The sequence below is a fragment of the Mastigoproctus giganteus genome, chromosome 7, assembly GCF_048544385.1.
Source record: "Mastigoproctus giganteus isolate SK-2022 chromosome 7, ASM4854438v1, whole genome shotgun sequence".
NCBI lineage: Eukaryota > Metazoa > Arthropoda > Arachnida > Uropygi > Thelyphonidae > Mastigoproctus > Mastigoproctus giganteus.
In genome coordinates, this window is record NC_143581.1 from 222,712,752 (window position 1) to 222,738,144 (window position 25,393).

Genomic DNA, 25,393 nt, shown 5'->3' on the forward strand with positions numbered 1-25,393 from the left:
AAAATGCAAGTACAGTGGAATCTCGTTAATACAAAGTTCAAGGGACCTTAATTTTCACATTTTGTAATGATGAGGTTTATAGTAATGAGGTCCCCAAAAGTGTCAAAATCTTACCTTTTTTTTTTTTTTTTTTTTTTGGTACATACTGTATATCTAAGAATAAAATAAACAATAATAATATCAAAAATAAATTAATAAAAAAATTGTCTAAAATTGCCTTGTCTAACAATACAGTAATAGGAATAACATTTTTTAAAAATTTACTTTTATTTTATTTTATTTGTATTAGATTTTATTTTATTTGTATTAGTTTGATAACTAATACAAATAAATTACACTTGATGTAATACTTTCCCAAGCAATAACAAGATTATGGATAGCATCCAAGACATTCCAGTTTGGCTGCAAATTGCTCCCTCCTGTGTTGCGGATCAAGTACCTTATCAGGCGGGCTCTATATGCTCTTTTGAGGTTATAAATAATGCCTTGATCCAGTGCATTAAAGGTTACATTTAAACTGGTGGTATTCGGGAGTAAAAACAACAGCCGTATATTTGTCAACTTAAGTGCCTCGGTAGAATGTTCCTTTTTTCTGAAGCAATTCTTCTGTCCAATTTTGATAACCAAGACTGAAACATTTTGACCGTAAGCCAAGCACTTCTATTGGCCTCATAATCACAGGGAAATTGGTTAATTGCTTTAAAACATCTTGGCTTGGAAAACTTACCAATCACAAATGGGCGTAGTTTTGTACTGTCATCTGTTTTGCAGCATAACAGAACAGTGAGTCTTTGTTTACTTAATATTCCACCATGACAAGACTCTCCTTGAACAGCAAATTATAAAATAAACCTGTCTTGGTCAAGATTAAAAATATCCTTTGCCTCATATTTTTCAAGGATGGACTGTACAGAACACAACCAGTCTGTAGCCTTTTCTTTGTCGACTAATCCAGACTCACTGCAAACATTTCGTGAAACCAAGTTATTCCTGTCTTTAAATCTTTGGAGCCAGCCACCGCTGCGTTTGAAGTCGCTAATCCCATGTTGCTGAGCTAGATAATTTGCCTTTTCTTGCAAAATCGGACCTGATATTGGCAAATTAGATGCACCCATTTGTTGGTACCACTCAAAAAGTTTTGTTTCAAACTCCTCATGTTTTGCACCACAAATTCGTTTCATGTTTTTCATTGCTGCTCCAGTGTCACAACACACTTCAATTCTTTTTCGGATTTTCAGTATTGTAGATAAAGGGATGTTATATTCCTTTGCAATGTCCGTTTTGCATCTTTCCGTCCTATCAGCCTCTTGTATAATTTTTAGTTTAATTCTGTCTGTCTAAATTTCGTCACCATAACACTGCTAGATAAGATTTAATATAAACAAATTTTAAATTAATTTAAAGACAAATTCTGAAAAAGACATCAGCTAAGATAAAATGGCACAAAAAATAGATTGCTCTATATGATAACAAAAGACTCTTTGAACTGGGGTAACAATTGCAACTGACCTTATTCCCGTGGAGAGCGAGGGAGTGCATGTAAACAACTTAGAAAAACTTTTTATTCTTTTGTTAATTTAACAATTCGTTCTTCAGAAAGATGTTTTTCAGAATGCACTTGACGTTGTAGCTACCATAAACTGCTTTTGTTTACACAAAACTAATTTCTAACAAGTCATGGGAAGTAGGGAGCCAGGTGGCCAGGGGCAATAATCGGATCGCTCTGCCAAGATTTGTATTAAACATACAAAGTGACAATATTTATTTCTCACAGGGTGAAAAAGAACTTTGTAATACATATTCACCGAATTTTGTTATAAATGAATATATTTACATAGAAAAGCCTATCCTTTCGCAGGGGAATGGTATGTGCTTCGTATAAACGAGTACTTTGTATAAACTGAGTTTGTATTAACGAGATTTTATTGTAGTAGCTCAATTTGTTAGATATGAACAAATGAGAATAAACATAATCACAGCAAATATCGAAATATTAATGGATATGCTTCAGACCAAAAATACTTCCCCTGTGGAGAATAAGGGGGGGGGGGGGGAAGAACTAGTCTTTGAGGAATAAATTATTATAACCAGGCAATCTTTATCTGTTTACATGACATTTGATTTTATTAATCAATGTACTGTCAACAAATTCAGCAGCTTCTGACACGTAATAAGAAAAATCGCTGAGTTTTGTGTTTGCTATTATTATAACTATAATAGAGAGGGAAATATCAGGCAGTCAAGGTCACCCACTAGACCTCTTCCGTAAGATTAGTATGGAGTGGGAAGCCAGATGGGTGATCTTGAGCTGCCTGGTGTTCCCTGCTTTCATCATGCATTGATGAGCTGTATGACCAGTTATACTGATGGTAAAAACTTTCATTGTGTTGGAATTAAATCTATTGTTTCTATACATCACTAAGTTGCTGTTAATGGAAGAGGTTAACATAGATCCAGCTGTACCCACACTAGGCATTTTCAATATCTGTGCTCTCAGCTGTCTTAAAGTAACACTAAAGTCACCAGCCCACACAAGCACTGTTTGACCAGCCACATAACTAATTTGCAAGGCCCAAAATGTTATCATCTAGACTTTTTATATTATATGGATATCTAGATGCAATGTCTGTCATGAAGGTGGTTTTGTTGTCCAAGTTTTTTTTTTTCCTCCCCCTTCACAATAATCCCCAATGAATATAGAGAAATGTGAAGTTACCTACCTGGAATATCTTCATTATAGATTTTATCCTCCATTCACAAACTAAAACATGAAGGCTAGATCCACCCTTAAGAATACCGAACTGGATTCTTAAGGGCACAACAGAAAAACAGTATGCCCTCTCTGAATGCAAGGCTTCAAGGACAGTCCATAAAATTAAATTGTCACTGTTTCCTTCTGGAAGGTTGGATATTGAATCTCTTGGACCTTCTCTGACTCAAATCAGTGATTCAGTTAAATTTTTTACTCACCGGTCACTGCCAATGCCTTTTTTTTTTTGAAGTGACAAATAATCAATTCACACTTTTTTTATGATGACTGGAATGAGTCAAATCACCCAAAAGCAAGTAATTTCTAAAACCCACTTTGGTTTGAGAAATTACACGCTTTTTCCATTGTTACAATAAACTCTGGCTTGCTGTGCAGGAAAAAAATAAATCTGGTTAATTTTTCACTTTTTATAAAATTATTGTAGCAGAGTGATGTAAATAGAATAATATTAAATATAGGTGTAAATACACCAAAATAGCTCTTAAACTATGCCTTTACACTACAATCGCAGTGTAAAGGCATAATTTCAATTGTATCTCATTGTGATCATCCTTCACAATGAGTTACCATGTATTGCACTACCTGGAATAAGTAACGCTTCACTAATAGAGAAGATTGTTACTTATTCTCTGTGGGAAGATACCCTGGTATTGCAATCATGACAACCCAGTTGCAAAGTTAATCTCACAATATGAGAGATGCCAGAAGGTGTACGTAATAATACTATAATAAATAGTATTATTACTTATGTAGTGCAGTGTTTTCCAAATGGGGGTCTGTGGACCAGTTCCAGGGGGGCCGCGAAACATTCAGAAGATATCAAGTAATGTGTGTTTATTTTCTTAAAAAATATACTGACTGAATCACAACAAACTTCATCATAGAACATTACTTATTTTCGATACGATTAGTGTATATAATTGTATACATACATAAAATAATTCATTCTATGTATAGCAAATTGATGATAAATAAAGTTGTTATTATTATGTATTTGTATAAAAATAAGAATAAAGTTGAGTTGTTTAACACATTAAACTTCGAATTTTCTTTTCAGAAAACCTAGTGTTTATACTGGGTTTTCTTTTTTGAATGGTGTCTGCAAACTTGTTTTGGTTTTTGAAGGGGTCCGTAAATCTCAGTAGTTTGAGAACTGCGGACACAGTGCAATACATGGTAACTCGTGAAGGATGATCACAATATGACATACAATTGAAATGATGCCTTGTTGCATTTATATTTATTATAAGGTAACATAAATGGCTGTCTGTACATGTGGTATAGTAATGGCCCTTTATCTTATTTAATGAAATATCTAATGTTATGGAAACAATTTTCCTTGGTATCTCTCTCTCTTTCTCTTATTACTCTTAGCTTCTATGATTTTTGTATGTGATATTGGTTCAGGTATTCATATTTGCTAATGTGTTAATTTTTATATAGGTAAATAAGCAAAGTTGTTCTGTGATGCAAGCAGTAAAGAGTAATACAGCAAGCAGTAATACATGATAACAAGTTATCTTCCTTATACTACAGGGAACTGCCAAGTCCTTCCTTAGTGATGCTCTTCATCTTGAGATAATGTGATGGTTTGGACATAAATGTATACTTTACTGGCACAGAAAAAAAAAAAAAAAAAAAAAAAAACAATTATAACAATTTGTGCATTGCAAACCTTTATTTTTTTGTCTTTTAAAGACATATTTTATTTGTATATAAAAATGTAAAAAGTGAATTAGAAGTTGTAATTTTTAAAGAAAGAAAAGTTAAGGCTGTATATGAGAATGGTGATTTTTTATATTGTGAAATGTAAAGAAAATTATCACTGAATTTTAACTTTAAAAAAAAAAAACTAAAGGAGTATTTCACCTCCAGTTGAAAGGCAGAATGGTAGTTAGAAATTTTAATATGGTTTCAGAAAAGTTAAAAAAAATTTATTACTACATTATTTGACTTCTGAAGGAAGTTGAGTATTTTATTAGATAACAAAATCAGGAAGACAAATAAATGCAAGACCTGTACATATCTCTTTTGAGCACACCAACCTCTCCATCCACTTGTTAAATGTATTGGATAAACACTAACAAAGAGGATTATTAATACAAATTGTAAATGTTTTCATCGATGTAAATTTTAAGTGATTACTTATTTTAAGAAGTTTTATTTGCCTAATGAATTATAATCTAAATCTTTACCTCAAATAATGATTTCTGAATAAGAACACCAGATAAGTGGCTTAATTTTATTTACTTATTTTTTAATACTTAGCAGCCCTGAACTTTTCACCAGCTTTTTTCCTGGAAGTTAGATTTTTACATTGCTTCTACCTGTGAACAAGAGTAACTCAGATTCAAAGAGCATCTGTAGTGTTTGTTGAATGTGTCAGATGGTACCTGTCACTTACCACCATTTGTAAAGGTTCAGGTTTGAATTCCATAAATAACATAAACTTATTGGGTTGTTTCAAGTTGGGCTGCTAGGTAGCCCTAGCCTCAGATATTGGGGGGGGGGGCAAGTTTTTCTCTAGAATTTTTCTCCTGAAAACTAGACAAAGTAGCCTTCAAACAGGTACAGTTTATAACCACGATACACCAATTCTTTGTGGCCTAAATTGCCTTGGTGCTAATCTAATACAAATTGAGGCTAAACTCTAATAATGTGTAAAAATCTTCATGTGTGTCACTTGGACAGATGTACAAACACAAAAATATGCAACCTGAGCAAGTGCAATCACAATTAGCACCATGCCACAGAAAATCTTCCTTTGTGCCAGCAGATTGTATGTGTGACTAGGATTGATAAAGCTTGCTCTAAGGCTGACAAAAGAAATAGTAACCATTGCTAAATAATGGTTTAATGCTGCCATGCATTAAAATAATTCTCAAATACCTAGTTTGCATGAATTAAATGAGTATCATCAGTGATTCAGTGTATGCTTTCATGTTTATATTGGGCTATTTTTTTTATTTTTATTATTATTTTTATTTATGACCTGGTAAAATTTAGTTGGGAGAGGGATCACAGCAAAAAAAGTTGGTAATAAAAATGGTGTGAGAAAGCTAGTGAACCAGCAACAAGTTTGCTAAAATGCTAATGCTACAAACTTTCTGCAGACCAGAGCTACAGAAGCCAGTAAGGCATACCCTAGAAGTTTAAACATATTTTCCACCAAGATAGTACTTGTGAATTTATTGTGATAATAATCAGAGAAGTTTGTTGGTACTGCATTGTTGGCATTTTATCCAATCAGTAATGGAATGTTCCATAATGATAATATCATGCTACACAGGAGACTCTAACCAAAGGATACTAGATTAGAGGCCCCTGCTTTATACCACATAAAGATTAAAAAGCAAGTGGTTTTTTTTTTTTTTTTTGTCTAAGTCTTAAAGTGACATTTGATATGTAATGTGCTAATGAAGAATAGAATGTCACATCTTTATAGGACATCAACATATCACATCATCCATTTTGAATTCCTATTATACTTTAATTTAATCAAAAATTTAAATTAGGTGTATGTGGATAGCTTACAGTCTGTTTTGTGTGGCTGGTAAGGTATTATACTATATATTAGAACGTATTTTAATGAATTAAGAATTTTTGATACCCTGAATGGTTTCAGTTGGCTGTCCTTCCTCCTACCAGTTTGTTTGATGGATTGCCTGACTTTTTTTGATGTTTATTCATTTAAAACTAAATTTAGTAATAATTTTCACAAAAATATACCACTCAGTTGTTCATTATTATTTTTATTAGACTACGCTCGTCGGAAAATTGTAGAATCGTTTAAGAAAAAGCACTAGTAAAATAACTTCCATTCTAGTGATAAAGTTGCTAAAATTACCGAGTTTGAAATTTTTTTAAACTATAGAATAAGTACACTAATAATGTAGGATATACTGTATTATAACAAACAAATACTTTCATTTTATTTAAATTCCTGCTCAGCAGTATCTGTATAATACATTGTTGCAAAAGTATATCTCAATTACTTAACATTACGCTGATGCCTCATATTTATTCACCCTAAATGTTTTAAGCTTGTCGTGACTATTTTTAAAGCCATTGGGGTTTGAGCACCATAGTCATGTACCACCAATCGAGAGCCACTAGATAGTTCTCAACTGGTGGTGCATGTATCCTTAGGGATACAAGGATGAAGTCAGAGGGTATTATCATACACACAAAAAAAAAAAAAAATGTCATACTCAGATTCAAATTTCATACGTTAAGGATACATAGCAAGATAAAGATAAGGGCTGTTTGGTTTGAAAAGATTATGAAGCACTGTCCTGTAAATCAGGGCTGTCCAGCTTGGCAACCCTCCAGTTCATTTTGCATAGTTCATGAGAGGAGTATTTTCTTCCATTTTCAAAAAATGTGTTAAGCCTTTCCGTCTATTTAAAAAAAAGAGAGAGAAGAGAAAAAAAAGAATCTTGTTTAAAATATTTAATTTGATTTCACATGACATCCACTAAACTTTTAGTCAGAGGCAAATTCATAAATTTTTTTCTAATTTTGGTATGTAACATTATATAAATTTATAATTATTTGTGTGCTTTGCAAATCTAATTAAATCTCTTGCAGAATAGATATTTACACCGAAAGGACAGAATTCATGGGATACTTTACTTCATTCCTGGGCAAAGCGATGCTGTCACCCCTCTCACTAGGGGACGAACTCACCACTTGGCAGGTATATGGGTACACTGCATTCACATAGACGGTAATTCGATGTCAGTATGGATAAATGTTATGAGTTAGCCGACTTTGAAAGAGGGGTGATAGTGGGTGCCTGATGCATGGGTCACTCTTATTGCGGAGGTGGTACAGAAATTGCACTATCCCTGTTTGACAGTATCAAGAGTGTATCGGGAATATGCCATTTCCGGAATATCTCATCGTAGACAGCGCTGTGGGCAGAGAAATATGGTGGATTAATGTGGAAGTCTGCATCTGTCTCGCATTATTTCAGCCAACCAGAGAGTGACAGTGTCACAAATATCGCTGACTTTAACAAGGGAGGTAACAGAAACATCTCCACCAAGACCATCAGGCGATTATTAGCTGCAATAGGTTATGGGAGCCACCAGATTCACATTACTAACACCGTGACACAGGACTCTACGCCTCAACTGGGCTCAATCCTCCAGTGACGATGTTCTTTTGAGAGAACATCGGCACTGGACCCTGGATGATTGAAGACTGGTCTCCTGGTCTGATAAGTCCTGTTTCCAGTTATTTCAAGCGGACAGGAGGGTGCGTATCTGGCAGAAATTTTGCGAAGCTATGCACCCGTCATGTCAACAAGGAACTGTTCACACAGGTGGGCGGTCAGTAATGGTCTGGGGTGTGTTCAACTGGCACACGTTGGAACCTCTGTTATGTCTAGGTGCATCTCTGAACGGTCCTTGCAGACCATCTGCGTCCCTTCATGGTCATCGTGCACCCAGGGCAATGGACTCTTCCAGCAAGACAATGCACCTCCCCACAGAGCCATGGTGACTAGAACATGGTTTGAAGAGCATTCTGCATATTTTACCACAATGGAATGGCCTACCCATTCGATGGACATGAACCCTGTGGAGCACCTTTGGGATGCTGTGAAAAGGGCTCTTTGAGCTTTGGATCCTCCACTCAGGAATACGATGGAATTATGGACAGCGGTGCAGCAAGCATGGATGGAAATAACTGTGAAATGCTTTCGTGAACTATAGTGGATTCAATGCCTTGCTGTGTGACTGTTCTTATCTGGATGAAAGGTGGGCCTACCCATTACTAGGTAGGTATCCCATGATTTTTATCCACTTAGTGTATATCTGTATTAAAACTTATTTTTTATAATACAGTCCACAAGAAGCCACCAAAAGTACTGTGCATTTTCTCAGTGGTTCAAAGTTGGACAGCCCTGCTATATAAATTATCAATGTGTTCTTTTTCTCCTTTCCTCCCAATTCTAGCAATTTCCTCCTCCCCCTCAATTAGATATTATGGATAATAATGTCTATTTTATTATAAAACTCTAATAAATTGTCTGCTCAAGGTGGGCCATAATTCTTCTCTGGATTACTCTTAAATACTGGCATATACAGTTGAACTCAGTTATGAACTTAAATATAAAAAGAACATGTCTTCAAATAAGGAAGAATTTGTCAGAAACAATATATTTTAATAGCAATGTTTACATCTGTAAATATTTTCTGTTAAAAAATATTATTAAAATTAATTGTTACTACTTCATGGGAATAACAATCAAAAATGAAATGACATCAAGTTATTTGTGCAAGTATATTCATTTCAGTTTATTCCAAGTAAGCTAGGTTATTGGAGAAAGGCAGTCAAAAATACCAGTAAAAGCAGAATGATACTATTTTCTGCTTTGGAAAATTTGTCTCTTCTGTGTGCTTATTGGGTCAAGTCACTTTAGTTGCATTGCCTGTCAAATTGTTTTATGGATAATCATTGGTAGTATACTTATTTAAGAAAGTCTTTGATTTAATTTTCTGAAAGCATGTAAATTACTAACAAAAAAAAAAAAAAAAAAAAAAGTGTATTATCAGAAATGTGACATGCATGGTTACAGTTGATGCTAAAACTGATAAATGTAGTTGATGTATATGTCTGTCTGGTTGTCACAGAATGATAGCTCTCTCAGCAAGGAAAACAAATGGCTTTGGCATGCAGTTAGCAGTGAAAACCAACTTGTTTTCCTTGTCAGCTATATATGGAAAATTTTGTCCAATGGACCAGAGGGATAAAATAAAAAGTTAAAAATAAGATACAAATAAAAAATAAAAATTAATCACTTAAAAGCCTTTAATCTTTGTTCCCAGATGCAAACTATCTGTTTAAGCCTTTGGCAAAAATTTGCTCTGCTTGAATTTCTTGATTGTAGTCTTATTTCTGCCACACTGCATGTCTGTTTTTAATAAACTGCCCAAGAAGATATTTTGCATTTAGGAACAAAAAGGAAAGAAAGTATTGAGGATAAGAATTAAAACACACACAGACCATGTGATTAGTTAAGGTTTTTTTTTTTTTTTTCTTTAACAAACATTTTCTAACTCATGCACATTAAGTTTTAGTATCTTTTGTGTGGGGTTTTATAAAAAAAAAACTTAGTACCCTGTATTTCTTTAACCAACTTTAATTAGGGCTGTCTGCTGACCGGATTCAAAATAGAATTTAGAAATCTGGCCAGCGTTAATTGGTGTATTGTGGTGAGTTGATAAGCTCTGTTAATCACTTAGCACAATAAATTCACCTTTAACTATCTGCACAATCTGAGTTCTTTCCATATTCTTAATATTTCAATATGAATAATCACATATTGTCCTTATCAGGGAATGACCACTGCATATCCCCACAGCAATATGGCCTTATTTGCTAATGCTCCTAAAAACCAAACAACAACATATTGTCTTGAAACAGGCCTATGGGGCTGGGAATTTCCATACTATAATAATTAATGATAGACACCAGCCAGGAATTAAACTAAAAATTTACTATACAATGAAATAATATACAATGAAATATGATGCAAATAAAATAAAACACTGATTAAATTATAGTTAAAATATAGTTAAAAACAATAAAATTAATTAAAATAAACTAGGTTAAAAGCGATAAAACATACAATCTGGAGCTTTCGGATAACTGCCGTCTCCTTCTTCAGCATACTACCAGTGCTACAACACATCCTTAAGTAGCCGGTCCATGGCACTCATGCACGTGATCATCAGACACATGATCTACATTCTCCATGCGCGTATCGGAAATGGAAGTGGCTCGGGAGCGTGTCAAACAGAAACGGTCATCCCTTCTGAGGACAACTGCCTCAAACAGGGGGTGTAAACGGATCCCCCTGTCCCTATTAATAGTATTGTGACTGGATGAACCGATTCGCAAGCTCTCGAGCCACTTGCGTTCCCAAAATCCATGGGCGCGGTCGGTAATGACCGCGTCTTCAGGGGAGATCCGATGCTGCTTTTCCCAGAAATGCTCTGCCACAGCAGACCTCGCATAGTTAGCAGTCTTGATAGCGGTCGTGTGTTCCCCCAGACGGTCTTGGACAAATATATTCATAGGGTTGAGTCCAATCGTAGGGAGTGGCCTGCCCCTGTGGCTACTGCATACATTCCTTACTATCCGGGCCTTTCAGAACGTATTGTACGGGCATTGCGGGAGTGCCAGACTCGCTGTGTGCAACTTCCGGGTCGGAGGTTGCACACAGTGATATCCCAAGTTAAAGATCCCGTAGCCCAGGACCATACTAGCAATGTGGTCTACGAGATTAAGTGCCCGGATTGTGAGGAGTGTTATGTGGGGGAAACGGGCCGACGTTTAAAGGACCGTCTGGGGGAACACACGACCGCTATCAAGACTGCTAACTATGCGAGGTCTGCTGTGGCAGAGCATTTCTGGGAAAAGCAGCATCGGATCTCCCCTGAAGACGCGGTCATTACCGACCGCGCCCATGGATTTTGGGAACGCAAGTGGCTCGAGAGCTTGCGAATCGGTTCATCCAGTCACAATACTATTAATAGGGACAGGGGGATCCGTTTACACCCCCTGTTTGAGGCAGTTGTCCTCAGAAGGGATGACCGTTTCTGTTTGACACGCTCCCGAGCCACTTCCATTTCCGATACGCGCATGGAGAATGTAGATCATGTGTCTGATGATCACGTGCATGAGTGCCATGGACCGGCTACTTAAGGATGTGTTGTAGCACTGGTAGTATGCTGAAGAAGGAGACGGCAGTTCTCCGAAAGCTCCAGATTGTGTTTTATCGCTTTTAACCTAGTTTATTTTAATTAATTTTATTGTTTTTAACTATATTTTAACTATAATTTAATCAGTGTTTTATTTTATTTGCATCATATTTCATTGTATATTATTTCATTGTATAGTAAATTTTTAGTTTAATTCCTGGCTGGTGTCTATCATTAATTATTATAGTAACAACATATTGTCCTTATCCAAACACATCAAAAATTCTAAAGGCTTTTAAATTTATTTTAGATTACCTTTTATTTCTATGTGTGAGGTATATCCCAGTACAATAATCTATGGCACAATTTGGCCATAGTAACTGCCCTTGCACCAAAAAATTCTTTCCCAACAACAATAAGCTGTATTGGGAAAAGTTGGGTTCACAATGGAATGAAAAGCCCACAATCAAGAAACATGTGCTCAGTAAAGTTGCAAAAGCAGTTACTAGTATGCCATTCTAAGCCTTAAATTTCTTTTAAGTTATTATGAAGTAGAGTTTGAATGACAATTAACTGTTAGTCATGATTAGGGGCATATATGGGAGTTCATACACCACAAAGTATGATTTGATTACAACAAATCATCCAACATATCATATATAACATTAATTTGATTAAAACTGGGAAACACTTCTCCTGTAAGCCACAGCAAAGTTTTTGTGGATGCATATTACTGAATTGTTTATTTTGCATCATGATTTTCTTAACTTGAGAAAAGTTGTCTAATAGGTACAATGAGTAATAAATTTAATGTGTATTTTTCACTACTCCCTGGGATCTCATTATAACCAGTTTAGAATTCTAAAGTTAACCTGCCATAATGGATATACATTTAATCATATCATAAAAGTGGTATCCACATTTAAATACTTCTATATAAGTCGCTGATACTCTGCCAGGGATTAACAGAGGCTTTGCTTAAATAGGCTGCATCTCATTAAGGTAGAACATTTTGTTTTCACTTTGTAAGCTTGTATTTTTCTTAAAGGCATATATAATGAAACAGCTCTTTGATTTGCATTGTTCCCCACCTATCAGTCTTTGTTACTGTCTTTGTTACTGCAGTTGTATAGGCCTAAGTCTCTAGTTCGTTTAGCATATCCTTAGATTTATTTTCACAGGAAATAAGTCCTATAAAATATGTCAATTAAAACTAAATACTGCTGAAATTAAAAGATTGGTTTGACTGGTTTGTAGTAGAGCAAGAAATGCCTGCGAAATATAGATATTTTATTTGAAGTGTTAAGATTTTTATTCATCTGACAGCGGCTGTGTTTGGATGGCTGTATTAGCTCTACCCATCTTCATTTTAAATAAAAAGTTGGCACACTAAAGGGTTGTTAGATCCAAGTGAGAACAAAGTCACAGCAATTTTTCATGTATCATAAATCATTTGAGAAACCTGAATAATTATGGGATATGAAATATGTTCACTTCTCATTATGCAAAACAGATAATTATAAAGATATTATTCTGTCTATGATAGCAATTGTAACCCCTCACTGGAGGGGGATTAGTATATCCATAGGGAGAGGCTACTACCTGGATATAAACTACAATAAGCCATAATCCTACATTCATTGATTTTGGTCTACTTTTCCTGTTATACAGATCAATTAAAAGACACTGAGGCCTGTCTAACTCATTTGTAGGCATATGCTATTTGTCATTGGACCTTTCTTGTCATATTTGAGCTGAAATTTTTGAATTTCAGATTCTGTTTAGATTTTAGTTTCTAATTTAAAATTTTGCTTAATCAACTGCTTTTTATTCTCAGTGAAAAATTTAGCATTAGTAGAGGCATATGATGCAAGAAAACAAGCTTATGCACCATCAGCCAAAAAACAAAAAAAAAAAACCACTCCCATTTCACCCCTCTGTTCGTTCGAAATACCTGTCCAGCTGAACCTTAAATTTATTTAGGCTATCAACTTCCACAACAAGGGATGAAAGTCTGTTCCACCAACCAACCCGCTGGCTAAAGGCAGAATTCCGCACATCTATCCTATCTCTGTCTTTCCTCAATTTGAATTTATGCCCTCTCAGGTGATTATTCTGAGCAAGAAGAAGAATCCCATCGGCATTGAGCATGCTCAAACCATTCAAGGCTTTATACACCTCTATCAGATCACCTCGCTGGTGCCTAGTCTCCAGACACTGTAATTTGCAAAACTTAAGCCTTTCTTCATAAGAGCAACCCTTTGTTCCATTCACTAATCATGTTGCCCTTCTCTGTTCTCATTCCAGCAGCTCTACATCCTTCTTGAAATGAAGCCTCCAGACCTGTATACAGTACTCAAGGTGTGGCCTGACCATTGCCTTATACAAGGGAATAATCACCTCCTTATCCCTGCTAGAAAGATTCCTGTATATCATTGACAAGACACCATGTGCTACTCTTGCAGCCCATCTGCACTGCCCAGAGAACTTCATATCTGCCTGCACAATTACCTCCAGGTCCTTTTCATTCTCTACCACTGTCAGTGTAGTACCACAGAATTGATACGTTGCTCTGGGGTTACTGTTTCCCATATGTAGTACTTTACATTTGTCAATGTTAAACTTCATTTGCCACCTCTCAGCCCATCTTCTCAACCTTTCCAGATCCTGTTGCAGCAGCATAGCGTCAGTAGTATAATTAACAACCCTGCCAACCTTTGTATCGTCTGCAAACTTGGATATTAAGCTTGATATACCATCATCAATATCATTTATAAATGCATAAAACAACAATGGACCCAACACTGAACCCTGAGGAACTGCACTAATAACATTAGTCCACGATGAGCAATGTCCATTGATTACCACTCTGTCTTCTCCCACTGAACTATCCCTTTATCCATAGCAGCAATTTGCCTCCAGTGCCACACTGCTCCAATTTGTGCAGCAGTCTTCCATGTGCAACAGTATCAAAAGTCTTTCTAAGATCCAAATATATAACTTTAAAGTTATTCCCTGCATCCAGTTCTTTTGTGACTGCATCATAGTATCCAATCAAATTGGTCAGGCAAGACTTTCCCTTAACAAAACCATGCCATGTCCAAGCTATTACTGAAGTCTTGTCTAGATGATCCTGCAGTGCTTCTTTAACCAGTGCCTCCATTAATTTTTCTGGAACAGAAGTTAAACTCACAGGCCTATAATTTCTTGTGTCAGCCTTTGATCCACCTTTGTGAATTAGGGTCACATTTGCATATCTCCAGTCTATGGGTACCTCCCCTGAGTTCCAAAGAAGCTCTCATAATTATGGCTAAGGGTTTGCTTACTTCCTTTGCACACTTACCTCCTTTAATATAACTGGATAGATCCCATTCACCCTGGGTGCCTTTTTGGTTTATCCTCAACAATTTCTCTTCCACTTTCCTCTCAGTTATTACAAAATCATCTAGCTCACTACCAGAGTTTACTTCACCTCTGGCATTCCCCTTCCTGAAGAACTCATGTGCGAATGTAGGTGCAAAATACTCGTTTAGTTTGTTAGCCACCTGAGCAGGATCCTCAATTGTTGAACCATCAATATCCAGTGGACCAATCTGATTCATCCCTTTCCTTCTAGAGTTTACATAGGTAAAGAACTCTTTTCTGTTTTTCTTTGCATCCTTTGCCAAGGCTTTCTCATAATCTGCCTTTGGCTGCCTAATCTCCTTTGTGACTTGGTTACAGACCAGCTTATATCTATCATAGGCTTCCATGTCACCCATTAATTTATATGTATCCCATGCATTTTTCTTCTCTGTCGCATGTTTAATTAGTTCATCTGACATCTATTTAGGCCTAAACCTTGAACAATATTTCTTAGTTGGTATGTAAAGCGTAGTAGCTTCCAAGATAAGTTCTTTGAAACTTCCCATTTTGAGTTTGCTGTTGGTAACATCATCAGTTGGTCCCACTGTATAGAATTTAAATACTGTCTCAGACCATCGTAGTCACGTTTACTAAAGCAAAATCCCTTCCCTTTACCCCTGATGGTAGTTACCTCTTTGAGTAAATCCCACTTCAGCACACTGTGATCACTGCCACCTAGTGGTTCCTTATCTGCAGATTCTTAATGCATGAAGAATCACTACTGATAATCAGATCAAGAGTATTATTCCCTCTAGTTGCCTCCCAAACATGCTGATGTAGAAAACAATCATCCAATAAATCCACAAAGCCTTGCTAGTGTGTGAGTGACCAACCCACAAATTCCAGTCAATATCTGGATATTAAAATCCCCCATTATGAGACTCTCTGATTTACTGGCCCACTCTATTTCCCTGTACAGTTTCTTATTATACTCATCAGAGTCATTAGGCCTATAGCACACTCCTACTCTCAATTTTGATCTCCCAATGCTTATGTCACACCAAACTGACTTGACTCTGCATTGTCCAGCGATGTCGACTGGCTTCACTTCCTTGGATTTTATGTGTTTCTTAACTAATAGCATAACCCCTCCTCCCTTCCTGTCCTGTCTATCCTTTCTGTACACACTGTATTCCCCAAATTCCAGTTCTGCATTCCTTATATCTGTGTGACACCATGTCTCTGATATCCCAACAATATCTGCCTTTGTTTTGTGCAATATCTCAAATTCATCAAATTTATTTACCAAACTCCTAACATTGGTGCACACACAAGTATACATGCACCTGTTCCTGTTCTTAGCTACCCTAACACAGCCCATGTGTTTACTTGTAACGCAGTGACTCCCAACAGTCTCTAAAATATCCTGCATCTTGTTTTCCAGACTGTTGCTCATTCCAATAGAAGCAGTGCAAGAATCACTTTCACCTCTGCCAGTGGCTACTGTTAATCTATTAGTCCTTGTATCCCCCCAAGCTAGCAGTTTTCTCACCCACCTAACACTGCCTTGATAGCATCAGCAAATATTCTTGCACCCTTTCTATTTAAGTGTATCCCATCCCTGTAGAAGCAGTCTCTCCTGTTAACAAGTAGAGACCAAACTGAAAAAATTCTACCCCTTGAGCCTTGCACAATCTTTCCATGGCCGAATTGATCGACAAGGCTCTCATCATATACTCCCTCCTATTGTGTTTGGGCAGAATTGCAGACAGTTTCGAATTCAACCCTAATTCACGGCTTTTTTTCAACAGTGATCTGTACTTGTTAAGTAATTCTGCTGGTCTCCTACTCTTAATGTCATTAGTGCCAACGTGTACAACTATATCACCTTTCGTGTCCTTAAAAGATAATATCCGTTCTACAACGTCATCAACCTTTGTCCCTGGCAGACATACCCTGGTCCTGTTCCACCTAATTTGTCCTGCATCCTCAGTTTAATCTAGAAATGTCATCAGTGTACTGTTGAAATGGATGAAAATCAATTTTATTTAAACAAAAAAAAATATATTAGTTGGAAAATGAGCAGATGCAACAAAAAAAAAATGAAGAGCAAACATGTTTTTTTTATTATTATTATTATTCAAATGAAATTGGTTTATGTTTTCTTGAGAAGTACACTGAAGACAGTTACAGCCTAAACTGAGGACTGAGAACAACTTTCCCAATGATTTAGAAAAGGGAGGGAACAGTTGATTAGGCAAAATTTAAATTCAGAAATTGGAAAATCTAAATGGTAAAACTTAGCCAATTTTTAACATTGAATTCAGAAATTTCAGCACAAATGTAACAAAAAAAAAAAAAAAAAAGTCAAGACAAGTAGCCTAAACCTAAAAATAAGAGAGATAAACTGTGTCTCGTTTTAAGTGTATAATTCTTTTCCCCTCCCCCAACTATTCATCTGGGGTTTTGAAATATAGTATAAAAATTCCCAATTATCTTATGTGTAGTAGATTTAAAAAGTCCTAAGGGGTGTTTTTTATTTTTTGAAAGTGGATGAATGTTTATATCTTTAAAACAATTCTCCTTCAAAGTAAATGCCTTTGAATGGCACATTTTTGCCCATGATTATAAAGTCGGAAATAATCTCCAGGAATCATGCTGTGCCAGTTGTTATAAGTCAGCGATGTTCAAATGTTCATTCAGAGTGATGTGGCATTCTGAATGAACAGGATGAATAAAATTTTAATAAATTCTATCTTTAGCAGCTATTATCTCTTCACATTGGCTTTTACCAGCTGTTGTCTCTACAGTGTGGCTGTTACTTTGTATAGCATGCAGCCCATACTTGATATTTCCATCAGTTGTTGAATTGTGGGGGTGACCATTTTGGTTCCTAACTGACACTTTCATGACTCCAAAAAACACCCCAATCAATTCACTTCCACTTTAAAGGTTTAGAGTTGTGCTGAATGAGCTATATTCTGTTGTTAGTATTGTTTTATGTATTTTACTGCATTTAATCAGTTTTAATAATAGAACTGGAGATGTTCAGCCAATAATTTAAGATATTATACTCATTATAATTTTAATACTTTGAGGGATGAAAAGTTTTAGGGTGCTAAAAAATGTTTTTGCTACGTAAAAATATAGCAGTTACATTTAGTGAATATTAGCTGAGAAGCATTTTCATTCAAGGTTGTATTTATCCAGACTGAAGGTAATTGGTATTAGATGCCATTATTCGTCCTCATTTTTGAATTTTAAAATTCACACAAGTTATTTTGTTATGACACAAATATTAATGCAGATTTCAATTTGGACTGAATTTCAAGTTTCACACATCCATATATTTTAGGAATAATCTTGTACATATTTTTGTTACTTGTTTGAAATTTATATTTATTGAAACAGTTTCCTCAGTTGCTTTACTGAAACAATTAAATTTTTAATATGTGGTGCTATCATATATGCAGTGCGTTAATTTACCATGCAAAAGAAAATTTTCAATGTTAAAGCATCATGCAAAAAGAATTTGTTTCAAGCACATGTTAAACTACTTTTGAAAACACTTTAGCACTGTATACATTATTATTTTGTGATAAAGATATGGCAAAATAAGTGACCATGTTATTTATATGAGTGGTGTTGAGTCTCAGGGCATATTCAGTCTGTAAACAGTTGTAATATCTGGGTACAGTGTGAAGTGTGGTTGTGCCAAATTTTGGGTACAAAATGCCTGACTACTGCAGGATCTAAAGATGTGATATTCTGTCCCTCCCCCATTCCTAAAAGTATCTGACATGATAAATTTGCATGGAAAACCTTTTTTGATAACATGTAAAATGAGTCTTCCTTTAGATTATAATAAGGAATTAGTAATGTGTGATTTGTGTTTTAGATTGCACTTGATGTTTAAGTTAGCTTTCTTTCTGTATGTACAGTTTGTAATAGTTTAGATAATATATTTAATGATAAAAAGAGGGATATAATTTAAGAAATCGAAAAGTAGTCAGGAAATTTTTGTCTGAATAGAGAAATACATTGAGCTTGGCCAAACATTATCAAAAATTGTAATGTGTCAAAAGCTTACTAAATCTGTAAGTTGAAATGTATTTTCCATTACTGCAGTATCCATGAAAATGTTCCACACTGAAGTGTAATAAATTTACTAATAATTAAAAATAAAGCTTATTTATATGAAAACTTCTGGAGACTAATTTGTTTTGATATGCCAACATCTCTATACTTGTGTTGGTTGTCAAGGGTAATGAGCCTGAGCCTTTTTTGTAGGAAAATGATTTCATATTATTAATTCATGTTTAATATTTGTTTATATCTGTAGGCAAAATTAATAGAGATTTAGTGCCCTCCCCCCTGAAATACCTTAATTTTGAAATATTGGAGTAATGCTTCCACAAATTTAAATTTGGCAGAGATTGTTTCATGTTATGATTAAAACTAATGAGTATTTTCAATAGCAAAACACATTTTGCAAAATTTTCAATTATTATTAAAAAAAATGAAATGAAATTACTAAGCATTGTTAATGTACTAGAAAAGGTCGAGCATTATTGTACCCTAAGCACAATCCAAACAACTGAATACTTACTCTGTTCAAATATTTAAGTTAAAATCTGGGACCTGTCTGGCTATGTGATATCACTCATGTTATAAAACTGGCTGATACTATACTAACTTGAAATAAATTTTCAAATATTTATTGTGAGAACTTAAACGTTACAATATGAACCTGACAATTTTTAAGTTTATGGTGAGCACGTAATTGAATAGCATGAAAAGCAATTTTTTCTATGATTAAGTACAATCTGTATTTTGGCTACAAATAAGAGATCAAGATAAATCACCTATCTGTTGTGCACAGTGTGCAGTTACATTTTGAGGATGGTTGAATGAAAAAATTAAATCTATACCGTATTCAGTGCATGCCAATAATATGATGGCCAAAGAAGGGGGGGGGGGGAAGAAGACCATTTTGAAGACTGCTTTTTGCATTTAACAAACCATTGGATGTTCATCTAAAAGAAGACATTGCCCCAATCTGTATTCACAATGTGGCCAGTAGATCATTCTGATAACATGTTAGTTTTAGTCTCCAAATGTGTACTTCAGATAGGTATGTCATCTTGTGAAGATGACAAATATATACCAACCCACGAGAGTCAACCTCATAAAAACAGGACTAAATGACCTGATTCGAGACTTAAATCTTTCTAAGCTTCAAACTGGATTACGGATTATAGGGATGGATTATCTGCCCACACAGGTGAAGTGCCCTGAGAATTTAATAATGGGAGATTATACTTTCTGCATTAATATTGTTGGCTTAATGCAACGGTTCCCGATTGGTGGTTCGCGAAAGTGTTCCAGGGGGTTTGCACTAGAAATTTTGTAATTCCATCTGCTTAGATTTACATAGGTATATTACTGTAGGCTACAAAATAGTTTAATATTAATTTATGCAGTTAAGGTTCAAAATTTATATTTATTTGTGGTTTGGGTCACATGCCCTTACATAGTGAGCATGTGCGATAGGATGTGGTAGGAGGGGGATTGGGTGCAAACATGCCAATATGTATTGCATCGTTCAGGCAAATGTCAGAAAATTTTGTGTGTTAATAATAGATATTTTGTTCTTCATTATTGGTGTCCTCATAAGCTATTGATATATACATTTTTCCTCAATAAAGAAAAGTAGTAAATGACTTTATAAGCCAAAGAACTTGGACCTTCTTGTTGTACAAAGCAGTCAGATAGCTTGTGGGCTGTGGTAAAAAGGTTATAAAAAATTATAACTAATAATAAACAAAGATATAATAAAATTAAATATAAAGTAAAGAATTGCTAACGAAAGAAACTACATCTCCCACAATTCTTTATAATTAGTTTACTATCATGTTAAATAAATGTTGAACAATTAGACTTTACACCAGCCGGTATTCAAATAAACAAATTCCAATCCTGCAACTAAAACACTTTATTTACAATAAAATAAAATACGAGCGTATAAAATAAAATATATAATAGTCTAAAACTGATGTGATTTAATTTACAATAAAATACAAAAATATAAAATATGACGATAAAAGCGATAAAAACAATTAATAAAATACCGTAACAACTGTTGTTACGGTATTTTATTAATTGTTTTTATCGCTTTTATCGTCATATTTTATATTTTTGTATTTTATTGTAAATTAAATCACATCAGTTTTAGACTATTATATATTTTATTTTATACGCTCGTATTTTATTTTATTGTAAATAAAGTGTTTTAGTTGCAGGATTGGAATTTGTTTATTTGAATACTGGCTGGTGTAAAGTCTAATTGTTCAATATGAATTGTCCCAGCCTTGTAGACCTATTTAGAGATATAAATAAATGTTTTCCATACTAAATATTTTTTCATTCTCAAAGACCATTGTTATGTACAGGTACTTAATAATAATTTTATATTATGCAATATTGCTTATAAAAACATAGCACTGAAAATATTTTATAATAAAAATTCAGGACTATTATACGATTTCAGAGAATATAGTGGTTCGCAATAAAAATATGTTGAAAGAGGTTCGTGAGTAAAAAAAGTTTGAGAACTGCTGGCTTAATGGATGCTCTAACTGACAAACATAACCCTGAAGACTGTAGGTGTTTTTGTAGACCCATCAAAATGTAATTTAAGGGATGTGCTGTTGCATAATGGAAATACCTATCCATCCATACCAATTCAAAATACTAACCTTTTTGAAAGTTTTCTCAAAGTTGTTTCCAGTACTTCAAACAAAACTTATTACATCCATCAATCAAGATGTTAATGAAATTCAGTTCTTTTGACAGTGTCTTCAATTTATGCAAAAAACATGGAAAATATCTTCAAGGCCCTCTGCCAAAACTTTGTAGGTGATCAAAAATTGACAAACTGTGAGGAGCTTGCTGACTAACTCTTGCAATTACGAAGAACCGAGTTTTAATATGAGCTTTAAAATTCATTTTCTACACTTGCAACTTAATTCTCCCCCCTCAAACTTCGGTAGTCAGCAACATAGGAAAAGAATTCGGGACATTTCGTGCATGAAGACACAATATGAAGAGAAGGTGGAGTCTAAGCAGGCTTATTAATTACTGATGAGGGAAGTGGGAGGGGGAACATAAAGCATAAATCGGTTCCCAAAACATTTGCCTCACTGGGGTACTCTTTGAACTGCCATCTTGAAACAAGATGGCCACCACTTTACAGTCCAATTGAAACAAAATTTACATATCTTGCAAGTGGATATGATGACATGCTACCAGGGATATTTTTATTTTGATCCACCATCTGGAAACAGGATGGCCACCATTCAGTATAGTGCCAGCTGTTTAGAACTCACATTTATAGTTCAATCCAAATGAAATTTACTTTTTGTGTTAGAATACCAGTCTTTACTTTGTGGGAAATTTGTGAATTAAAGTTGACTTCATGCATTGATCACGATAACTGTTCGTTTCTTTGACTGTGATATCAAGAATATGGTAATCAAAAAATTCTGAAAACAAGAGAACCCCCCCCACTTCCTAAAACATCTGGGAGAGGTTTTTTTAGGGGGGGTTTAATTCACAAGATAATCAGAGCTAAAATTATCTTCACTATTATCTGAACTACTGATATCCAATAAATTGAAAATGCCTGCTGATGTAGAATCTGATTCATTAACACATATCTCCATTTTTAAACTGCTGCTCTGCAATTTTTGTCACAGAAATCAATGATATAAAAGTAAATAGAATATCTGCTTACAAAGAAAAGTTCAAATGTCTGTTCTTTTGCTTTTTACTTCACAATAATCAAATAAAAAAAAGCAAACCAACACCATTATAATTATAGGAAAATCATAATGCTAATGTAGTCATGTTTTTATTTGCATCCAAAAAAATGTGTGTATACCAGAAATGGCAAGTCAAGTAACAGATATCAACATACCCCATTTAAAAAAAAAAAAAAAAAAAAGTTCAGTGCACTCTTTCTGAAAATTTTTCAGTATTGAAAAAGGAATACAGTCAGAACTATTCCAACCTCGTGGGGGTCAAACAACTCGTGAATCACTACCTTAGTTATGAAGTTTGTAACTTGGAGAGCCTGTTCATTTCATAAGAGATATGGTATAATGCTGTGAATGGATAATCTTGGAATAGTTACACTAAGTGGCCACTTGGTTAGGTAATTTAAACATGGCATGGTAATTGGCACCAGACATGTCAATATCTTGAAAACTAACTCTGCTGTAGTTTTTGTGTACAACTGTGTCTTGGGTGTATTCAGATTGTTTCGATAAATAACATCCAGCATATGGCAATCATGTGGTCAGAAACAACTTTTAATGCAAGGAAGCAATAGAGGTTGCCAAGGCTTGTAAAGGATAGCAGAAAATCTAAAGCAGGCCAAATAGCAACATGGTACAATGGTGGTAACCACCAAAGAGGCATTTCAGGATACACAACTCATACCGTGTCACAGATAGGGGTATTGCCATCCCATTTGCAACAACTGTGGGAAGCAGTTGAGTCAGTATGGACCAGCATGCTTTCAATACCCTGAGTCCATGCCATGATGAATCTAGGTTGTTTTGAGGACTAAAGTGTAGCTTACTATTATTAGGTAGATGAACTTGATAAAGTGGTCAGCAAGTCTGTATTTCTTCTGGTCAAATACAAATAATGAAAGTTGCTAACTTAGTGTTGCTTAAGAACGTTATGTTAGCCTAATACTTCAGAATCATATAACTATGAGAACCACACACACATATCATTTGCCAACGAGTTGGTAATGAATAGCATCAGACAATCCTAACTTTCCCATGCCATAAATTAATTAGTACAAAAAAATGCTATAATTGTAAAGAAGTAGCTCTATATGTTGTAGCTTACCATGGTCACTTCAAAGTTCAAGTGTGATAAGAATTTTTATTCCTCAAAGGTCAACCTCCCTTATGCATTTGGGGGGCAGGGGGCAGGGGGCAATAAACTATGTAATATGCTGAATTATTGATACCTTGATCTGAATATTTTGTTTATTTGTGCTAAGTGTAGGTAACCTGCACCATTATTAACAGAACCACCCCTATATTCAAGCATTATAACACATTCTTAATTCTGAAGTTTGTAACAAAAATGTATGTGCTTGACTTGGTGGAAATGATTGCTAACAACAATCTAATCTAATAAAAACAAGCTACCAATCAACATCAACTACTTGTATATACATATAGAAAACTGTTGTGCATATATATCCACTTCAATGGATATGTACACACAACAGATCTCTCCAAAATTAAACTCTGACTGCACATGGTTTTCATCTACTTTGGGATCATTTCTTCCTTTTGCAAATATCATTGTCAACACCGTTTTCAAAATATGTTTACTTCAGTTTAATTTCATTTTCAACTGAAATAAATTTTATTTCAAATTAGTTTTATTACAGGCCAAAAAAATCAAAATTGTAAACAGATTTCATTTCAGCATATCTTAGTAAAACTTTTCACAGAGTTACAAAACTCATTCCTGTTATCCTTGCACATGCTTTATTTTACTAATTTGACACGTTTTTATTATTTTTTTGTTATTTGACACACTTTTATTATTCAACTGCAATTTTCTGTAACAACCTTCCTTCATATGTATTTCCTGAAAATTACAATCTACAGAAGTTCAAGTCCAATGTCAACAAATATCTTCTTTCGTCTTCTCAACCTCCAACCCAAGCACAGTACTAAGTACTATAGGTTCTAATACCTCTCGTGTTTGGGGTTCACATAAAAAAAAAAAAAAAAATCACTACTTTACATATTTTTGTTTTGAAAGGATGAATTATTTGGAAAAATAAATAAAAGCTACAAATATAAATTTGTAAAAAGAATTACTTTTATTTTTATTAAAAAAAAGCAAAATGAGACTTTGCAGTTTTGGCAGTGTACAGCTGAACAGGTCACAAAAATGAGGGAAGCAACATGGACTTGCATCAAGAATGTTCAGGATTTGCATAGTTTTTCACTTCTTCATGCATTAAGTAGCAAGCAAGGACCATCTGGCAAAACAAATTTTGTGTTTCCTATAAATTCACCAGAAAAACTGTGACAAATATATTGCTTCTCAAAATGTACTTCAATGCTTTCACAACAGCAGTAATCAATTTAACCTTATTCTGGTGTGGCTACTGTTGTCTAATATCTTGACATTTGTCTTCAATTTCATCTGCAAATAAATCAAATTAAGTGAATCAAATTATTTAAATATTAACTGAAAAATTATTACTTAGAAACAATTTCTCAACAGTTCTCAAAACTGTTTTATTAGTAAATATGGTAAATTTGAATGGACATATATGCACTTTATTGCCGCCTGAAATGTTCTTGTGGTTTCTGCATTATAAAATTGGTAGAATTGCCGCTTTTTTGAATGGCAATTGCTCTTTCAGTGTAATCACTGTTCAGCAGTGATTACACTGAAAGAGCAATTGTCATTTAGTTTTTTTGTCATTTACCATGTGAAGGAATTAAGAGATCTGCAG

General features: G+C 34.7%; 2 protein-coding genes across 2 annotated transcripts in view; one reads left to right on the top strand and one right to left on the bottom strand.

Annotated features, from left to right (window-relative positions):
* LOC150083718 (AP-1 complex-associated regulatory protein-like) overlaps positions 1-4,394 on the top strand; it is a 149,489-nt gene extending 145,095 nt beyond the window's left edge. The window contains exon 12 of the mRNA XM_090378582.1: positions 4,214-4,394. The gene's annotated coding sequence lies outside the window, so the exon portion shown is untranslated. The remainder of the gene's footprint in view (positions 1-4,213) is intronic.
* A 20,331-nt stretch (positions 4,395-24,725) lies between these two features.
* The window catches only part of LOC150083719 (SPARC-like), a 119,475-nt gene continuing 118,807 nt past the window's right edge, over positions 24,726-25,393 (bottom strand). Inside the window, exon 8 of the mRNA XM_090378161.1 lies at positions 24,726-25,077. Coding sequence (XP_090234287.1) covers positions 25,037-25,077 — 41 coding nt within the window. The 3' untranslated portion in view covers positions 24,726-25,036. The remainder of the gene's footprint in view (positions 25,078-25,393) is intronic.